This window comes from Corapipo altera, unplaced genomic scaffold (genome assembly GCF_003945725.1).
Source record: "Corapipo altera isolate COAL_440 unplaced genomic scaffold, ASM394572v1 45, whole genome shotgun sequence".
Classification (NCBI taxonomy): Eukaryota; Metazoa; Chordata; class Aves; order Passeriformes; family Pipridae; genus Corapipo; species Corapipo altera.
Window position 1 is genome coordinate 22,308,945 of NW_020884877.1, and position 17,108 is coordinate 22,326,052.

A 17,108-nucleotide genomic window follows, 5' to 3' on the forward strand; every position below is an offset into this window, starting at 1 on the left:
AGCATACATGCTGTGGTTCACTTAAAATATTGTGACTGCTAAAGTTTCATTCATGTCTCTGCCTAAACTAACAAAACTGAAGCTAGTTATAGGTATGCCTGACCATAACAGTATCAATGCAGACCTGTGCAGTGCACCCTTCTGCCCTCTGTTCTGCTTGCAAGTGTTGGGTGAAGTGCTGCACGAACAACTTTTTTGATACCAACTTCCCTCCCTCTCACTTTACTTTTTCTCATGTAAAAATCCTAAAGGGTACCTTGAGTTTGTTAGGAAAACTTCAAATGTTTGTTCCAAAAAGTGTATTTAATGGTTTAAAAACTTCCCTTCTTCTCTCTTCACTTTTTCCACTGCTGTGTGATGATGGAGCAGGCAACACAGACCTGTTCTTTTATGAAGTCACTTACAGAGACATAAAATGTTCCCTTTGTCATGTTTTTAAGCTCACTGAGAGCCAATGTCTGTTTAGTTACCTGAAATACTTTTTACAGAATGTATCTGGTTAGCGGAAGACAGCTTGAAAAAAGAGGTTACATGTGTCAAAGCTTTTTCTTGTTACAGGAAGAGTGGTAACATGATTCTGCCTATCTCTGCCCATCTTTCTGCCTTTGCAGCATCCCTCTTGTTGATTTGCTAGACAGCACAGAGCTGCCAGAAACTTGTGTTGATGATGCCATAGGCCGTCCGGTTGTTGGCTTGGCAACAGGAGATTCAGAAGAGGCTGTTAGTTGCCCTCATCCTGGCACAAAGGAAACTCCTGCTGAAAAAGCAGACTCTGATCGTAAGCAAATTTACAGATTTTTTCATATTATGGTGTGTGGGGTCAAAGTTAAATAGTTAGGTTGCTATGAGAGTGTTTCCTTACAAAAATGCAGAACTGTTTTAGAAGCTCCCTTAGGTTATATGCATAAGGACAGTTTTACCCACCACTGGGACAACAAAGCTTATTTACAAGGACAGAGGTACATAGGAGAAGTCAGATCTTTGTTGGATCTGACTTTAGCCACAAATACAGTGAAGTGCAGCCATAAAAGCTTGTCTGTGTGCTTGCTCATTCCCTGTTGGGCAGATGAACTTGCAGGAGTGCAGAGCACTGTGATTAGGTACACACACTCCGTAAGATTGAAACTTGCACTGAAGCCTGAGCAAGTAGGCAGATTCTCCCATCCCTGTGCTTTTTTGCACAACTTCAAACCCACATAATTAGTATTCAGGAAGAATGCAAGTTACAAGGCAAATAACTCCACAATAACATCAGGAAGATGATTTTTTTTCTATCTTTTTCAGCATTTGAAGACACATTCCTAAAACTGAAACAGCTGGAGACAGAGCACAGCAGCCCTGTGCCAACTGAGCGTCCCAACGTAAACATAAACATACAGGTACTTGGGCTTCATTCCCCCTGGCACAGTCACTGAGTTTTGTTCAGATGATTCTGAAAAGTCTTCCTCTTGCCTTGGTCTGTTTGCAGAATTTTTAAGAATATGAGTGAGTAATACTGGGGGGTAGTAAAGGAAATACAGCTGCTTTTTTATATATAAACCTATGTGTGACAGGGCAGTGAGATAAAGACAGGGGCAGAGGTGCATGTATGCAGACTGCAACCTGGTGAAATTTTCTGAAATCAATGGGAGTAAAAGGCATAAATGCTTGAAATGTTTCTCAGTTGTCTTTATCTGTAGGTTACTACCTGTATGGTGTTGTGTAGCCTACCCTCTTTTTGGAAGGGGTGTGCTGCTTTCCCGGCATTTTTCTGTTGCCCTAGGTAACCTTGGTTTTTTTGAGTTAAGTAACCAGTTTGTACCTGCTCTCTGAAGTAGGTGTTAGTGCTCTCTGTGTTTACATAGAGAAGAGTGATGTGGTTTGATTAAATGCTCTCAGATCCTTCTGAGCCAGTCAGGCTGCACTTTCAGAGGCAGCTGAGCCAAAGTACAAGCTTCAGTGCCCTGAACGAGGTGAAGGCACTCTTCTCCCTCCCTTCCTCCCTCCTCTTTGTTCTTCCTTCCCCAGCCTCCCTCTCTGGGGAGGAAAACATGCAGGAATCACTGCATGTTTCAGTAAGCAAATGTAGCCTACAAAATGGCAAACAATATTCTTTTAGTTGCCTTTGTTTTGAAGTTTTTGTTAAGGTGTTAGATTTCATTAGGTTTTTGATTTGTTTTTTAAGTTGGTAAATAGTGAGTAAAATAGGTTCATAGAAGGGGTCAAAGGAATGCCAGAGCCATAGTGAAAATAAGTAGTGTTGCTAGAAGTGATGGAGGGGACAGGATCCTCCTTTACAACAGCAGTGAACTTTGATAGATTTACTGGTTATCAGACAAGTGCACCCATACAGGATATTCTTCTGGTTTTTTTAATGAGCTTAAAAAAATTATGGAAATTGTATTTCCTTTACTCTACTTTCCCTGATGTTAAAGCTTTAGATGCTTTATTGCGTTCTGGGCAAGCAGAGAGAGTAAAACACCTGGCACTGTTATCTCTCTTTGGGCTACCCTCCCTTCCAGGGAAGCCTGAGGATTTATCTAACTTTCAGTGAAGCAGCAATGATTTTTCTTGCTCCCTCAAGAGTAAAAGGAACCAGGTGCCAAGAGAGATGTTTAGCAGTATGTGTTTGAGCTAAGCCCATTCCTAAGCACTTGTTCTCCACCTCGGTGTGAGAGAAGGCTGCTGTGGGTGGTGCTGCAGGCTCTTTGGCTCATGTCCCCTTTAAGGACTGCTGTCAGGGATGCCTTGTGCACCTCTCTGCTTGGTGAGTGCATTACAAAGATTACCAGGTCTGTAAGAAGATTAGTCAGTAGCCTGTAGGTCCTGTTATGCTGAAACACCACTTCTGCGTAAACTAAAGCAAATGAACACAGCTTATTTAGGAATATTTTCTGACCTCTGCTTTAGTTCAGAGAGAGAGGGAAAAAAATGTTTAATTGGTTAATTGGAGAGAACAGAGCAAAAATGTCTCAATGGTTTTTAAATTGTGGCTGATATATAATAAGCAAGCTAAGATGCCTGTAATGAGCTAATCTAACAAACAGCTGCCAATTCAGTATAGTCACAGTTATCCAGCTGCTGTCATACGAGGTGCTGAGTAACTTTAGAGGTTACAGATACTGGGGTGGTAGTAACCTGATTAGAGAGCAAGAACATTTGCATAACAGGGAATTACATGAGGTATGGATCAGCAGTATGCTAGTGTGGTTCTTTCCTTGGGTAAAAGAGACTTCAGCTTTCAAGAAGGAAGTGCAATTTGTATTAAGAAAATATAAGAGTAGATCATCAGTGTTTTTTCTAGGGTAGAGGAGATTGAATAAAATTTTTCAGACTATGATGTAGCTGACCAGAAGGTCATTTGAGAGTGGTTGTTTAAAGAAGATAGACACAAATTAGATACTCCCCGCATACTTTAAATTCTCTGTGTTTCAAATTGCAAAGACATGTAGGTTACAGTAGCACCAAATGAGCACACCCTTCAGAGAGGAAGGTTAATGGTTTGGAAAGGAGTCCTCAAAAGAGTGACCTAAGAATAACAATTAAAAACACTTTGTTTCCCGACTTTGAAGGCTGCTTTAGAAAAAACTATAAATTTCCACTTATGATGTTTGTTACAAAATGTACCTATTGACTCTTCTCCTGTACTTACTTTTATTCATAATCTATTAGTAAAAGAGGTGTTTGTGCTATCCTCTTCAGACTGAACTGCATGGGACTGCAGTATAGGCACTAAAGCCTTGCAATAAACTTAGATCCTGGAGCTTGCTGTTACTTCAGAGGAATGCAGTGTTCTTTCTGAAAGTGTGTGGTTACAAATTTCAGCATATTTCGTCTCCCTTGAAGTTTACCATTGCATAAGATACTGACTTATGTAAAAACAGTTACAGAATGTAAGAGGTTTGGTAAAATGCATTGGGGGAAAGCATCATCTTTCTGCTTATGAAGGCAGAGCTGTATCCTGAACTTCATGGCACTCATATGCCAATGAAGTACTCATTTAAATCTTGTTAATGAAAAATCTTTAACTGTCTTCTATCAGGGGTCAGGGATAGCCTGATAGTCATCTTTATGTAATTCTGTATTTGTAGCCATTCAGTCTTGATTGATTGCTCTGATAGGGAAATATTTATCTAGCTATCCCTGTTCTTCTAGGGAGAAAGAGAAATCTTTCCAGAATGAGAACTGGGAAGGGGGGAATGAATAGCTTCATTCTTCACTGCTGCTCACTGCCAAAATCTGTTGGGATGGAAGAATGCGACTTTGTCCTTTCCCAGCTTTCACCAGTGCAGTGACCAGATCTGACAAAAGAGAGCAAATAGTTTTAAATACACCAATGCACTGCTTTCATCAGCTTCTGAAGTAAAACGAACAATAAAAAGTTCACCCTGTTTGCCCGTGTTCGAAGTCTGCTCCAGGGTCAGAAATGCCAGAACATGAGTGTTTGCTTTTTCTGAATTTGTTGTGATCTGTAAATACGTGGAAGTTGCTCCAAAATGTGCCTGTATTAGACTTCATGTTCCTATATAAAGTGATTTTCAGTGGCACTAGGAACACTGCTCAAAAGCAGAAAGTATTGGGATCACATGCCTTGCTGCCGCCTTTAATCTTTCCTTACCTTTTTACATCGCTGCCTAGCTCCCTATTTTGATTTGGAGAATGTAATTTGTCTAGTCCATGGAAACAACAAACATTTGTAACAAGCTAGAATAATGACAAACCCCAACAGCTTTCCTGTTTTATGTGAACACCTGAAGTGTCTTGTCATTTAGACATCTTGAGGCTTTATCAGTTGATGGATGCTTTTCCCTGTAGCTGCATGCTTTTTCAAGCACAAAACAGAAAGGCTTGAGAAAAATGGATCATTAATATTGATGCAAATATTTCTGTAGTGGTATGAAATTTATATTCAATTACATTAAAATATTTTGTAATAGTACTAAACTTTTCAAAAGTAGAGAATCTAATTGTTAATAGACTGGAGTGACTTAATGAAATTGGTTGTTCAGGTGGAGAAAGCTGAGAGGAAGTTAAACGACAAAATAGTGCTTCAGGCACTCAGTTAAAATGATGAGATTTACTGTATTAGTGGAATAATGCATTTGAAATTCTGTGCAGGAACTGTTACTTACAGCGTCTGGTTCAGTGAGGTCCCACGCAGGGATTTAAGCGTTATCACAGCTGGTTACTGTGACTGTACAAATAATAATTTGGTTGTAGTTATTCCAGACTTGGCAATTCCAGCAGCTTCTCTAAAAAAAAAACACTTAAATGTTTAATAATTGTTAATCTTCATAAATTATGTGAATGCATCTCTTAATATCTGCCAGCAGTAATCATCAGCAGCAGTGGGTTGTTGGTCCTCATACCTTTTTATGTTGACAGTGACCCTTGAATATTTTGCGAAGTTCATTGCTGACTGGGGTCAAAATTTTAAAACGAATTCTCCTTTAGATAGTCTCATAAGATCCTGTTTGGATATTCTGAAATGTGACTTAGAGGGAGACAAGAGAAGGAAATGCTTTTCCCCTCTCTAGAGACCAAATACCTACAAGTTCTCACCAGTGTTTCCATTGAATGAAAAAAGCTGAAAGTGGATGGAGAGCTGTGGGGGGACAGGTATTCATCTCAAATTTTTAACTTCTCTCCCCTGCTCTCTCTCTACGCAATGGGCTTTGTTCCTTCTGGACACGCTGCAGTTGGTGGAAGTAGGAGTGCAGCAGGATTGTCCCTGCTCCAGGGAGTGCTGTAGAAATGCAGCACTTACCTCCAGGGAAGAACCTGCCTAGACAGTGGCATATGGTGAGGAAAGCAGGACTCTGTCTCCCCCTGCTGAGTCATACCCTGAGAAGGAAGGTCACAAGGTTTAGTTTTCACTCAGTTAATTAAGTTCTGCCACTAATCAAATAGCAATTAGTAGATTGAATGCTTAATTAACATTTTATAATTAAGAAATACGATTCATATAATGAAATATACTGTAGTGAAAGGTATCTCATTTTTATTAGTCTTTATTATGTCTGTGGCTGCCATTTTGCTCTGATATAATCAGTGGCTGGAGAGGTAGCTAATAGCACATTAATTAAACTGTTGTTCTAATTTATAAGTGGATTTTAAAGTAAAAATTTCCCCAATTTGCATTCCAGAGTAAATTATCAACTTTCACTTAGGCTATAGTGATATGATATATAATGGCTGCTGTGTTGATCTCCTATCAGTAAACTAGGCTGCGGTTTTAGGATGCACTTCATTTCTCACACACTGTATTTTTAGCGCAGCATTTTTCATCTCCACATTTAAGCATTGTTCCAAAATAAAGGAAAACGTTTGCCTCCTTTTCAGTATAAATCTGCTGACTTTCGCTCAGAGCCCTGTTGTTATTTAGAGATTTTCATATGGGAACTGCTTCTAATAAAGATCTTTTCCTGTCTAGGATGAAGTGGTGAAGTTGACAGATAAATGTCTTAACAATGCAATCGAGAGCCCAATTGTAGCAGCAAAGTGGCTTCCAGCAGATCTCAAAAGCAATATCCTGAAGGCCCAGGCAGAAGCAGGTCACAAGGTAAATGCTCAGCTGAGTAGGACTGTGACGCTCTCAAATGTTTTATTTCCCTTCAATTGCCTGATGTTGGAGAAGGTGCCTTGCAGATAAGGGTGTTCCAAGAGCCTTGTCCGAGGTAGAGTCAGAGAGCTTTTCAGCCTTTCTTCACAGTGATGGTTGCCCAAGGAGGAATATCCATCTTTGATGATACTTAACAAGTAACTGGACAAGACCTTCAGCCAGCCCTGGTTTGAGTGGTCACTGAGCCAGATAACCTCCAAGGAATTGTCTTCTAACCAAGCAATTATTCCATGATTCTGTGACTAAGACTGTGCTTCTTGCATGTTGTAGTAAATTCTTTAGCAAATAATGGTATTTTATTTGGTTATCTTGGTGAATTATTTTTATGTGTGCTCTGAAGTTTTCACACAGAACTGATGTTTTAAGTCCCTGAGTTGTAGATGAACAGGACATTTTTGTTCTGGGACAGAGACACTCAGCTCTACTGTGAATCCCAGAACAGGTACAAGATGGAAACAGGTATCAGAAATATATGTCTGTGTTCATTTCTTCCCCTTAGGTTATAAAAGATGACAGCATGACAGGTGTCAAGAATTCTAATATTCAGGATGCTGCTGCCAGGTACTGAACAGATTTGGAAGAAACAGGTGATGTAGCTACCCAAGTACAGTGCTGAGAACCTGCAGTTCAGTGGGGTCTGTCAGTGGCTCAGTGATAGCTGCATTTTACCTTTGCATAGTGTAGCTTAACTGCTGAGTGTGAAGTGCTTTCCAAATGAAAACAAAGACTGTAGTTTTATTATTTACAAGGTAATGCAGATGCTCTTTATTCTCCCATGCTTTAATTTGATGAACATGGTTGCAACAGCAACTTCAATCACTGTAGTTATTTCTGACATGTGAATAGCTTCAGTGTGGGGAGAGGGGTGGGTCTGCTTACAGCAGCTGTTTTCTAGTGGAGAAGATTGTGTACAAACCTCTGACACTGACAGTTGTTTTCCTGAGAATTACTAAATCTCAAATGATTGCTGGGTCCAGTGGAATTCCAGGCATTGAAAAAATTCTAAGGGTTACAACATCTAATATCTGGACCATTTGTAAAGATGTACGTCTCAGACCTCACATGGTCATACTGAACAAAACGTACATGAAGCAATCCCCAAACTATGCTGTAACACGTGGTCCATGAAGAGCTTTCCATGGAAGGTTATACCTGTTTTTTGGTTTGTTTTTTGTTGGTTTGTGCCAGGAACATTCTCCTGTCAGGCAAATCACAGCATAGCCCCCCAGCAACCAGTCCAGTATTTCAAGACCCGAGAGAGCTGCTGAAAGCAATCCCTGCTTCAAACACCTTTCTTCCGTAAGTGATTCTGGAGAAACATGTTTTTGGGGTAAGGGGACCATGTGGAGATTATCATAAACAGGTCTGAAAAGATGAGGAACAGTTGCTGAGCATTTAGGCTACATCTAACTAAGCAGGTTTACCAATGCATCCTTAATTCCTGTTGCAGCAGTTAATCAGTGTAGGCCAGGCCTTGGGGTGAGTATCCTAGCAAGCAGGAAGAGAATCTCTTTCATCTTCTGAAAGGACTGAGATGCTTGACATCCTGCTGCCCCTGGCTCTAAAGAGGAAGATAAGAGGATGACAGGAAAGGCTTCAGGCAAATTAGACATGAGAGCTGAAGAAACTCCTCTGAGATAGAAGACATCGATACTGTTGGGTCTATACACAGCTGTAGCTAAAACTATGACAGAGAGCAGTAATCTGTGGAGGTAGTTGGAAGGCATTTAAGTTAACATACAGATATCAGTTTTTTGTCTGCCTCAGTGGAGTTGGTGTTAAGTTTCTGGGCTATCTGGGAAGCAGCACTATTTTGTACTACCCACACAGGGTGCTAATGAGAATGTTTTCTCCTTTCAGTAATGCATTGAATGAGGACAATGCTGCCTCTAACCACGAGGACCTGCTAATTCCAGCTAATCTGGCTCCGGCTGAGGAGGCTGCTGTTTCAAAGGTATCACCACCTGCCAGCCTGGAAGGTTTCTGTGTCACATTCTGAGCTACTGATGCCTCCAGGCAAGCCCAGCAGACCTTGCCGCATGCCTCTCATAACTCAGTGAATACCAGGCGCCAGTGAATGCCAGAGAGTGCTTTCTGGAGCAGGCAGGGACGCTGCATAGATCTCTCCAAAGGCCATTTCTGCATGTTCTTTCAGGTTCTTGGCCTGACACTGTTTTTTTTCCAAACTGATTGATTTTCTCACACTGGCCTCTTACATACCAATGATTTGATGCTCCAGGAAAGAGACTGTAGGGATGAAATTCTAACATAGGCAGTTCCTATCAGAATAACCACAGAGGGAAAAGTTTAAATTGAAATGTTTAATTGTTATATTCTGGTTCCCTTAAGGATAAGCTAATTTTTAACTGGACTCCATGAAACGCACAAAGTAATTCAGGGGTCAGCTTTCCTTTGTCCCTCTCCAAAAGAGAAGTAGAGTCCAACAGTGGACTCTGCTATTACTTCAGCAGACTGATGGGTTGTTCTGGATGACTAAAGCACCATGACCTGTAGCTGTTTTGCCTCTAAACCAGTATTATGTAGTTGATTCCACTAAAGAATTACCAATTTCATCTTCTGAGTTCAAACACTCAGCTCACAGACCTTGCTGACAATGTGGAATGGCACAGTACCCCACCTTTGGATAGGAGGATGGGACAGTTCACTGCTTGCTGACAATGGCAATGACGTTGTTTCTAGTACATTGGTGAGAATAACTGAAATTAAAAGGCTATTAAAAAAACTCACATGGAAAGATTTGAGAAAACAGGCCTGAAAAACAGTGGTGTTCATTAAAGACACTGGTCTATAACTTGGGAAGCCACTAGAGTATTCAGCAGACCTATGTGGTTACTACTGGGAATTCAATTCAAAACTGATTTATTCCATAGAGCACTCCAGATGACCAGGACGTTTCCTTAACATCACTGACAGAGAATCTAATTGACTTTACAGAAGCCACACCTCGGGTAAATGTATTTCAAAACCAAACTTCTTCCTTCACACATATAGTGGTTTTTACTCATGAACTCTCCTCTGGCTTTAGTTTTTGTCTGCCAGGCTTGGATCTGCTGCAGTGGAATGAAGTGATGGACCTGGATCACTGCATATATGCCCCCCACCACTTGTAGGGTGGCTGATGTAGGGGTTTAGACTTTACAGCTTTGTAAGAGAAGTGAAGGAACCTGAAGAGTGAACTTGTATCTGTGCCACAGGAACCTCTAATCTTATTTTAGTACACCTGCAAGTGTCAGCCTGCTTCTCAGGCTTTTGAGTATACATAACACTTCAGAAATTATATGTAAATGTGTATATACACATGTATATGTATATATATATATATATACATATATGCATATGAAATAAATACTAAAAAATTAAGCTTTTAATACAAGTCAACCTTCTTATGTAGATAAAAAAAAAATCTCTTACAATCTGTGCTGGCAAAATGGAGTTATATTGCAGGCACCAAAAAAGAAGGGGGGAAGAAGAACCTTTAAACTGTTCACAGAAGTATGCTCTTAGTTAATGTTGTCCACAAAGCACTAAAAAAATAATGGGTTCCGTGACCCTTGGGAAGGGAGGGCTGAGCTGACGCTGCTCCCAGTGTGTCTGTGAGTGAGTGGGATTGGCTGAGTGGGTGCCACACGTGCAGCTCATCACTAGTGTGGTGCAAGGACTAACAAGAGGCAAATATCTGAGATTGCTTTAGGGAGAAATGTTGTTTAGGGAGGCAATATTATTTTGAGAATGTTCTCTGCTGCTTCCAACCTTTTCATTGAGCTTTTGTTTGCTTTTTTGTAGGTGTCTTCCCAGCCCATCATAACACCGAGGTGGTTAGTGCCAGTGAGTTGCTTGACCATTCCTTAGCAATCAAATAAAAAAGAAAGCTTTTGTCTTCATTAAGAAACAGGAGTTCAAGTAAAATAGTAAAATATAATAATTTGTAATAATATGAAAGCCTATAAAATAATGTACCAGACCAAAACTAATTGGGCTGGAGTTAATCAGACATCATACATGCCCTGTTAATAGTTAAACTTCATTTTTGCTGTATTGCACTGCAGGTAAATACCATAAAATTTCTTTAAGAATTTGCATTTAGTGAAACCCAAACTGGAGGTTGATGAATCTTATTTTTTCCAGTTATAAATAAATCATATTGAAAAATTAGCTTGTCTTGTCCTGGCAGGTGCTTATTTCAGTTTTTTGTTTCATTCTCCCCCATTCAGACAGGACTGATTTCCAACGGGCCTTTGGGAAATGATTTTGCCTTATCCATGAAGGCAGCGAAAGGCAGCACAGAGACTCTGCTGTCAGCTGGATTGACACCATCCCAGCAGACAGCTGAAGTCCTTGCAAGGTAAGATCTCCTCAGCACTCACTTAGAAATCTGTATGGAGTGGGAAGGAAACCTGTGCCCCTGCTGCTTCCACTGGTCATTTAGACACAGTGCCTTGTTTTGCTGCGCTTATAAACTGTAGTTTGTGTCTCACTTTATAGCATTTGAAATATTACAAATAAATAGAACAGTTAATATGTGTATATTATCATTTCACTTCAGTTTCTTTCCTTATGTGCTAACATGTTCTAGTATTAGATTAAAATTATGGTACAGATAAATTTTCTGAGAAATCTCTTTACAGTGTTTCAGTACCTGTCAGAGGATTGGTGGGGGTAGAGAGGGATGTCTCCCGCTTGTTTCCAAGCTGTGAGGATGTCAGAAAACCAAATTGGTAGAAGCCTTCCCCCTTGCTATTCCATTCTGCCACTGATGAGGGAGAATGATGGCAGTGGTGATCAGAGTGGCAGTGATGCTACTGCTGCACTGTTTGAATGTGATTGTTTGCTCTTCTGTAATTGTCCATTAGAAAGATTTGTCCATTGGTCTCATTAAATTAGAAGGTGAACAGCCATTAATGCTCTTTGGAGCAATACTCACCTTTTTCTTTTTTAATGCATCATGGCAGACCTTTTTGGAGGAAGGTATTTACAGAGCCTCATTTTTTTTTCCTCTTTTAGCCCAGTTACTGAAGATGCTACAGAAAGAACAAAATGTTTACTCACCACTGAACTCTAGAAGAAGGAGTTTCTGAACTTCTCACCTTGTAAAAACTCAAATCTTCTAACACATCTCCAAGGGATCCTTCCAAAAGACTTGCTTGGGATCAAACTCATGTTGAATGGGAGTCAACCATCTGGTTTGCTAGGATCCAGGAAGAGACTCCTACGTTTACTGCAATCTAACTGGAATTTCAGTCTAAACTGGGATGTAAAACCACATACACGTTTGATCTTCTCCCTTGGGAGGAGCAAAATGCCCCACTGGAGCTAGTTCTGAACTGAGGAACAGAAAACAGTTGTGTTCTGTTCATGCTGGGTTTATTGTTACTTACCCTGTGGAAGGCTCTCACTGTGATGTGGGGTGTGGTGTGAGCTCGGTGACCGCTGTAGAGTGATTAATATCACAGAGATTAAGAGAACTCATAGGGCCACCTCGTGGCCATGCTCTGTACAGGGACTCGCAGTGGTGACTGTTTCATATGGCCAAGGACATGTTCTTCTGTGTGATTATTCCCTCTGTTTTTCCTTCATTTTACCAACACATACTCTCCTTTTTGGCCTTAAACACCTTGCACCCCTTGTTACAGTACGTGGAAAGCATGAAAATCTAGTCCATCAGTGACCAGCTACGTTGACTGGATTTGAGCTGCTGCTCATTGCAACCAGGAAAATGAAAATTGACCTGCCAAACAGCTTATTGCATTAGCAGACTACAGCAGAGGTCTCACATTTGGCACTGATTATTTTATTTCCTACATGACTCAAATACATCTGTTTTAGGCTAGAAATGTGTATGTTTTAAATGCCAAAGCAGGGATGTATAAGTACAGCTTGCTTCAGGAACTGCTTATTGATTAGTTTTGTTGTCTTGTAGGACTAGAAAGGAAAAGAATTTCTTTGTTTCTCTTCATACTATTTCTGGGTGTTTTTTCCAGATGCTGTGCTTCAGGAATACTTACCAGTTATTTTTGTGGCATGAGGGTACAACTAGATCAGTTCTTAACGCCACCTTGAATCCTGTTTTAAGTGTCATCTAATAGTTTTATGTGGAACAAAGAATAGAAAGAATAGGGTGAAAACAGGAAAAAAAGATGAAAAATTCCTGTAAGCAGTTCACATCTCGCTAGAAGGAAGGTAAGAGCACACACTCCACAGAGGTGGCGAAGGCCTTTTGGTGCTCAGGTGAAGTAGAGGGTACAGTTGAAAGAGATCATTTGAGCCCTGGGCTGCAATATCCTCACATGGACATGGAGAGGTGAGCACATGGACCCTGGGGATACAGCCTGTGAAAAAGGTCAATGCAGAGTCAGAGGGGAGGAGAAATAAAGATGATGATGAATTCCACATCTGACAGGGAAGCACAGATGAAACAACTGGGATCTTTCTTTCTTAGGAAGAGGTTTGTACATATGTGGTTGGAGGATGTTTTCTGCATAGTGCTGCTGTTTATAAATATTTATATGCAGGTGGTTCTTAGAAACAAACTCAAATGTGAAAATTGATTCTGGAACCTGTATGCACAACTTCATTTCTGCCCACTGGCTGCATGCGTGTGTCTCAACATAAACAAAGATTTGGACCAAACCACTATGGATTGTGCAAGTAAGCTGGTGCCCAGCGAGGCTTCTTTGTTCAGACCAAGGCATTCTTGCTGCTGTTGCTCTTGTGCTCTTCTTTGCAAGATGCTGAGAGTGTTAAGGGAGAAGCCACCTGGATTTTGCGTGGCCCACTGCCACTCCTCAAAACCCCCGAGGCCTTAATAGAGAAGTGTAGGAACCAGAGAAAGCGCTTAGGACTGACATACCAGAGTGACTCTCTGCAGACAATGATTTGTAGCCATTGCCTCAAGAATCAGGAGTCAGAATGGCTGGCAGGTGCTGCAGGTTCCCCTCCAGTCAGCACCTGAAGCGCTGCATGGGCAGGTCCCCGCTCTGCCAGAGGGGAGCCCCTGTTCTGGACCAGGCACAGGGTTCCTGCTCACCAGCCCTTCAGTTCTGTCATTGCTACTTCCAGCTTATATTGGCTTTTCTTACACTTTTAAGTCTGAGCCTTACTGCTTATTAAAATGTAGAAGATTCACGATTCAAATATCAAATGTTGTAGTCTGGATTAATAATGCAGTTGCCAGCAAAGTTCCTGCAGGAAAAGGGAAGCTATGGCTGCAACAGTCTGCTTCCTGCACAAAGCCAGGACTGTGTGGGGAAACTTGGCACTAGCTGTTGATCTGTTTGCTCAGCAGCTGAGCTGGCATTCACCAGCTACATGTGTTGGGTTTGTAAATAGACAGAATGAAGTAGCGTTTTCTTAGGCATGTTTGATATTTGACTCTTCCCATTGGGTTCAGGAGCTCTGTGAACTGTCAGCTTGAATTCCTCCCAAAAGTGGAATAACAGAAGTTTACAGTTTTACAGCACTGCATGTTGAATACCAGCCTTGGATTCCTCCCAGGCAATCACATACAGCAAATAACAAGTAAATAATGTGTGGTGAGTGTGTCCCCCTAAAATCTAAATGGTACCAAGTAGCCAACTGTTATTTCAGCATGGTTGGGAGGGATAGTGGTGATTGGAGGGGAATGTTGTAATTACACATGTTCACTCACACACAAATTTCAAAGGGTGAGGCTTTCCTCAATTTTCAGAGGACTCATATTTGAAAATTTTTACTTAGAAATTCAAAAATTTCAGCTGTTAATTTGGGAACCTGCAATTTCTAATAGTTTTGCAACCAACTCTTTTCAGCGATATCTGATTATACTCAGAGCAAATATTCACTCCATTTAAGTCAATGTAGCTTAGTTAGCTAACCCGAATCATTGCTTGTATAGGAAGCCTGGCAAGACCAAGGTCACAGGTTTGTGATCTGAACATCCTGCAGTTTGGCATCACTGTTTTGCTTTGAAACTAGAGGTATTGTGTTGTATCATGACTAGCTAGCAGGTAATACAGCATTGCTCAGCACCTGCATTTTATCAGACACAAATAGGGATAATTGTTCCTACAGTTAGTGTTATAAAGTATTAATTAATGCTTTTATACTACTGAGAAAAAAGGATTTTCTTACCATTGCTATACTATTGATTGATTGGCTATAGGGTCCAAGCATTCTCTTAAAGTTTTTTTTTTTGGTATTTATTTAAAGAAATTTATAAATAAAACTTTAGTGTGAATCTGGTATCAGGATGTTGGCAGGTCTGCCAACCACTTAAAGCTCTAAGAGTTGACAAAAATGAATTAATGCATATTAAATGATTGGATCTAAAAGTGATTCTACTCCAGTTACACTCCATAAGTGATTGGAGTAAAAGGTTTTACAGAAATCTTAACATTTATAGTAACAACACCCCAGCCCATATCTCAAATTAATTAACCTTAGGGAGATGCATTTCAGTCTCACCCATTTAGTCCATCAGTCTGTGTGTGTTTCCAGGCTTTTGAGTGTTAAACTGTGGGAGTTCAGGCCTTCTTACACTGAAGTAAGGGAATATCTTCATTGATTCAGTGGTAAAGGCATTGAATATCAGGTATGTTATATGACATAAAATATCTACTTACCTGGTAATCGGTTATGGCAAATGAATTAGCTGGAATGTGTTTAAATTCCACTCATATTTTGTCAAAGACAGACAGCTGTGTAACAGCTACGTTTTGGGCAATTTTTTGGGCACGCAACTTTGGCAAGAAAATTTGCAGCCCTGTTAGAGGAGCTCAGGTGAACAGTCCAGCTATGTTTGGGTCTCTCTCTACAAACTGTTTCCAGTCCTTGCCTGCTCTGCCTTTGTCTGCACCCTGCTGATTCTTGTTTCATGAAGCAGAGAAGTACTGTTAGGAGGAGCATATCTTTCACAAGCAGCACTGGATGTATTTTTCACATTGTGAACATGTTCTGGTGCACCCCAAATCTACTGGTGAAGCATTAGCACCTCTGTTTCATGGCCAGCTAGCATTTAAAGCTCTATCTAGGCACATAGAGTTTTTATTAGTTTAAAAAGTTGTAGTATGTATATATATATGTATATATATAGCTGTTAGACATGGTAACATCACTGCTTTGAAATGCAGCTGGACAATCATAACTTTTAAACCAAAAAATAGAAACAACCCATGCTAATGGCCTTTCAGTGATGCAGGTGTGATCCATGTGTTTGGTCTGAGTGTTGGCATTGCAGATGTGAGTTCAGGGCCCTCCCCACGGTGCCCTCACGGAGGCAGAGCCAGGGGGATCCTGCTGGGTACTGCAGTGGCTCCAGTGCTCAGGGGGTTGATCCAGGTGGTCAGCACAGCCTGGTGAAAGCCAGTGAGGGGGGGGGCACTGCCCCTGCAGCACTGCTGGACCCCCGCAGCAGGGAGCTGCAAGATTCTCCTACAAAACTCACCTCCTTCTGACTGCTTGGCTTGAGCACTCTGTTTCATAAACACCCACCACCACCACCACCTATAACTGGACAAATTTATTTTTAAAGTATGTAAGAACGAATATTTTTTTAGCTAGATATTTTTTGTTAAAGCCACACTAACTACTGTATTTTTACCTTTTATATGTAAAGCTTGGCAATAGCTCTCAATGTATAATTTATTTGTTGGGTTTTTTATAAAATGAAATGCACCCTCTTGCTTCTGTTTCACAACACTGGTGATGTATGAAATGTCTTAGGCACTGCACTGAGAACTGTACTGAAACTGTACATGGGAACAAGTAGATTTGTAGTCCACTGAACCCAATCTTCAAATGTTTATACTGTAGTTTTGTCTTAAATATACCACATCAGTGCAAAAGTCTTGCAGAGTCATCTTTAAGCACCGCTGCATTACACTGTTATGGCAGTAAAAGGTGGGTCACCCAGGGCTGGGGACACAGGCTGTGCAGGGAGGGCCACTGGGCTGCTGCTGTAAACTTAATTTGTTGTCAGTTAAAGCATAACTTAAGGTGGCACCTAAACTTGCAGGCAGATGCTAAAGAATGAAATGCCTTTTTTCCGACAGAGCTGAGATTGGCCAGGAGGAATGTCAGGTGTCCTGGTTTTGAAAACCAAAGTACCAAGGCGTGCGCCCAGAGAGGAAGCTTGAGCTGCTGAGTGTGGTTCCACAGCATGCAGGCCAGTTAACTGAGCAAACCCACTTTTATCTCCAACAAGGGACTGGTTTGTGTTTGAAGTACAGTAGTGCTAATGACTGTTTAAAGGAAACTTTTTATTTCCAACCCCTGAATTTGGTGAAATACTTAAGAAGGCAGCAAAGGACAGCCAGACCATTTGATCATCTTCATTTCTCAACAATTAATAAAAGTATCAAAAGGAGGAGAAAAAAATTCCATCCGAATGACTAAGGTCATGGGAAGTAAGTTCCCTCGTGGCACATTTGGTTGTGTAGGTCAAACTGCAATCCCACTGATATGTCGCTGAATGGTTCTTTAAATTCACTTAAAATAATGAAATGTTTAGGGT

General features: G+C 40.8%; 1 protein-coding gene across 3 annotated transcripts in view; it reads left to right on the top strand.

Moving 5' to 3' along the window:
• The window catches only part of EPB41L5 (erythrocyte membrane protein band 4.1 like 5), a 57,116-nt gene extending 40,676 nt beyond the window's left edge, over positions 1 to 16,440 (top strand). For 2 of the 3 annotated variants that reach the window (XM_027636532.1, XM_027636531.1), the window contains exons 17-26: positions 612 to 778; positions 1,285 to 1,379; positions 6,413 to 6,541; positions 7,101 to 7,162; positions 7,790 to 7,900; positions 8,462 to 8,555; positions 9,493 to 9,570; positions 10,406 to 10,447; positions 10,834 to 10,964; positions 11,624 to 16,440. In XM_027636532.1, the coding sequence (XP_027492333.1) occupies positions 612 to 778; positions 1,285 to 1,379; positions 6,413 to 6,541; positions 7,101 to 7,162; positions 7,790 to 7,900; positions 8,462 to 8,555; positions 9,493 to 9,570; positions 10,406 to 10,447; positions 10,834 to 10,964; positions 11,624 to 11,681 (967 nt within the window). In that variant the 3' untranslated portion in view covers positions 11,682 to 16,440. The remainder of the gene's footprint in view (positions 1 to 611; positions 779 to 1,284; positions 1,380 to 6,412; positions 6,542 to 7,100; positions 7,163 to 7,789; positions 7,901 to 8,461; positions 8,556 to 9,492; positions 9,571 to 10,405; positions 10,448 to 10,833; positions 10,965 to 11,623) is intronic. The other variant, XM_027636533.1, reaches the window with a different exon arrangement.
• The last annotated feature ends 668 nt before the right edge of the window (positions 16,441 to 17,108 follow it).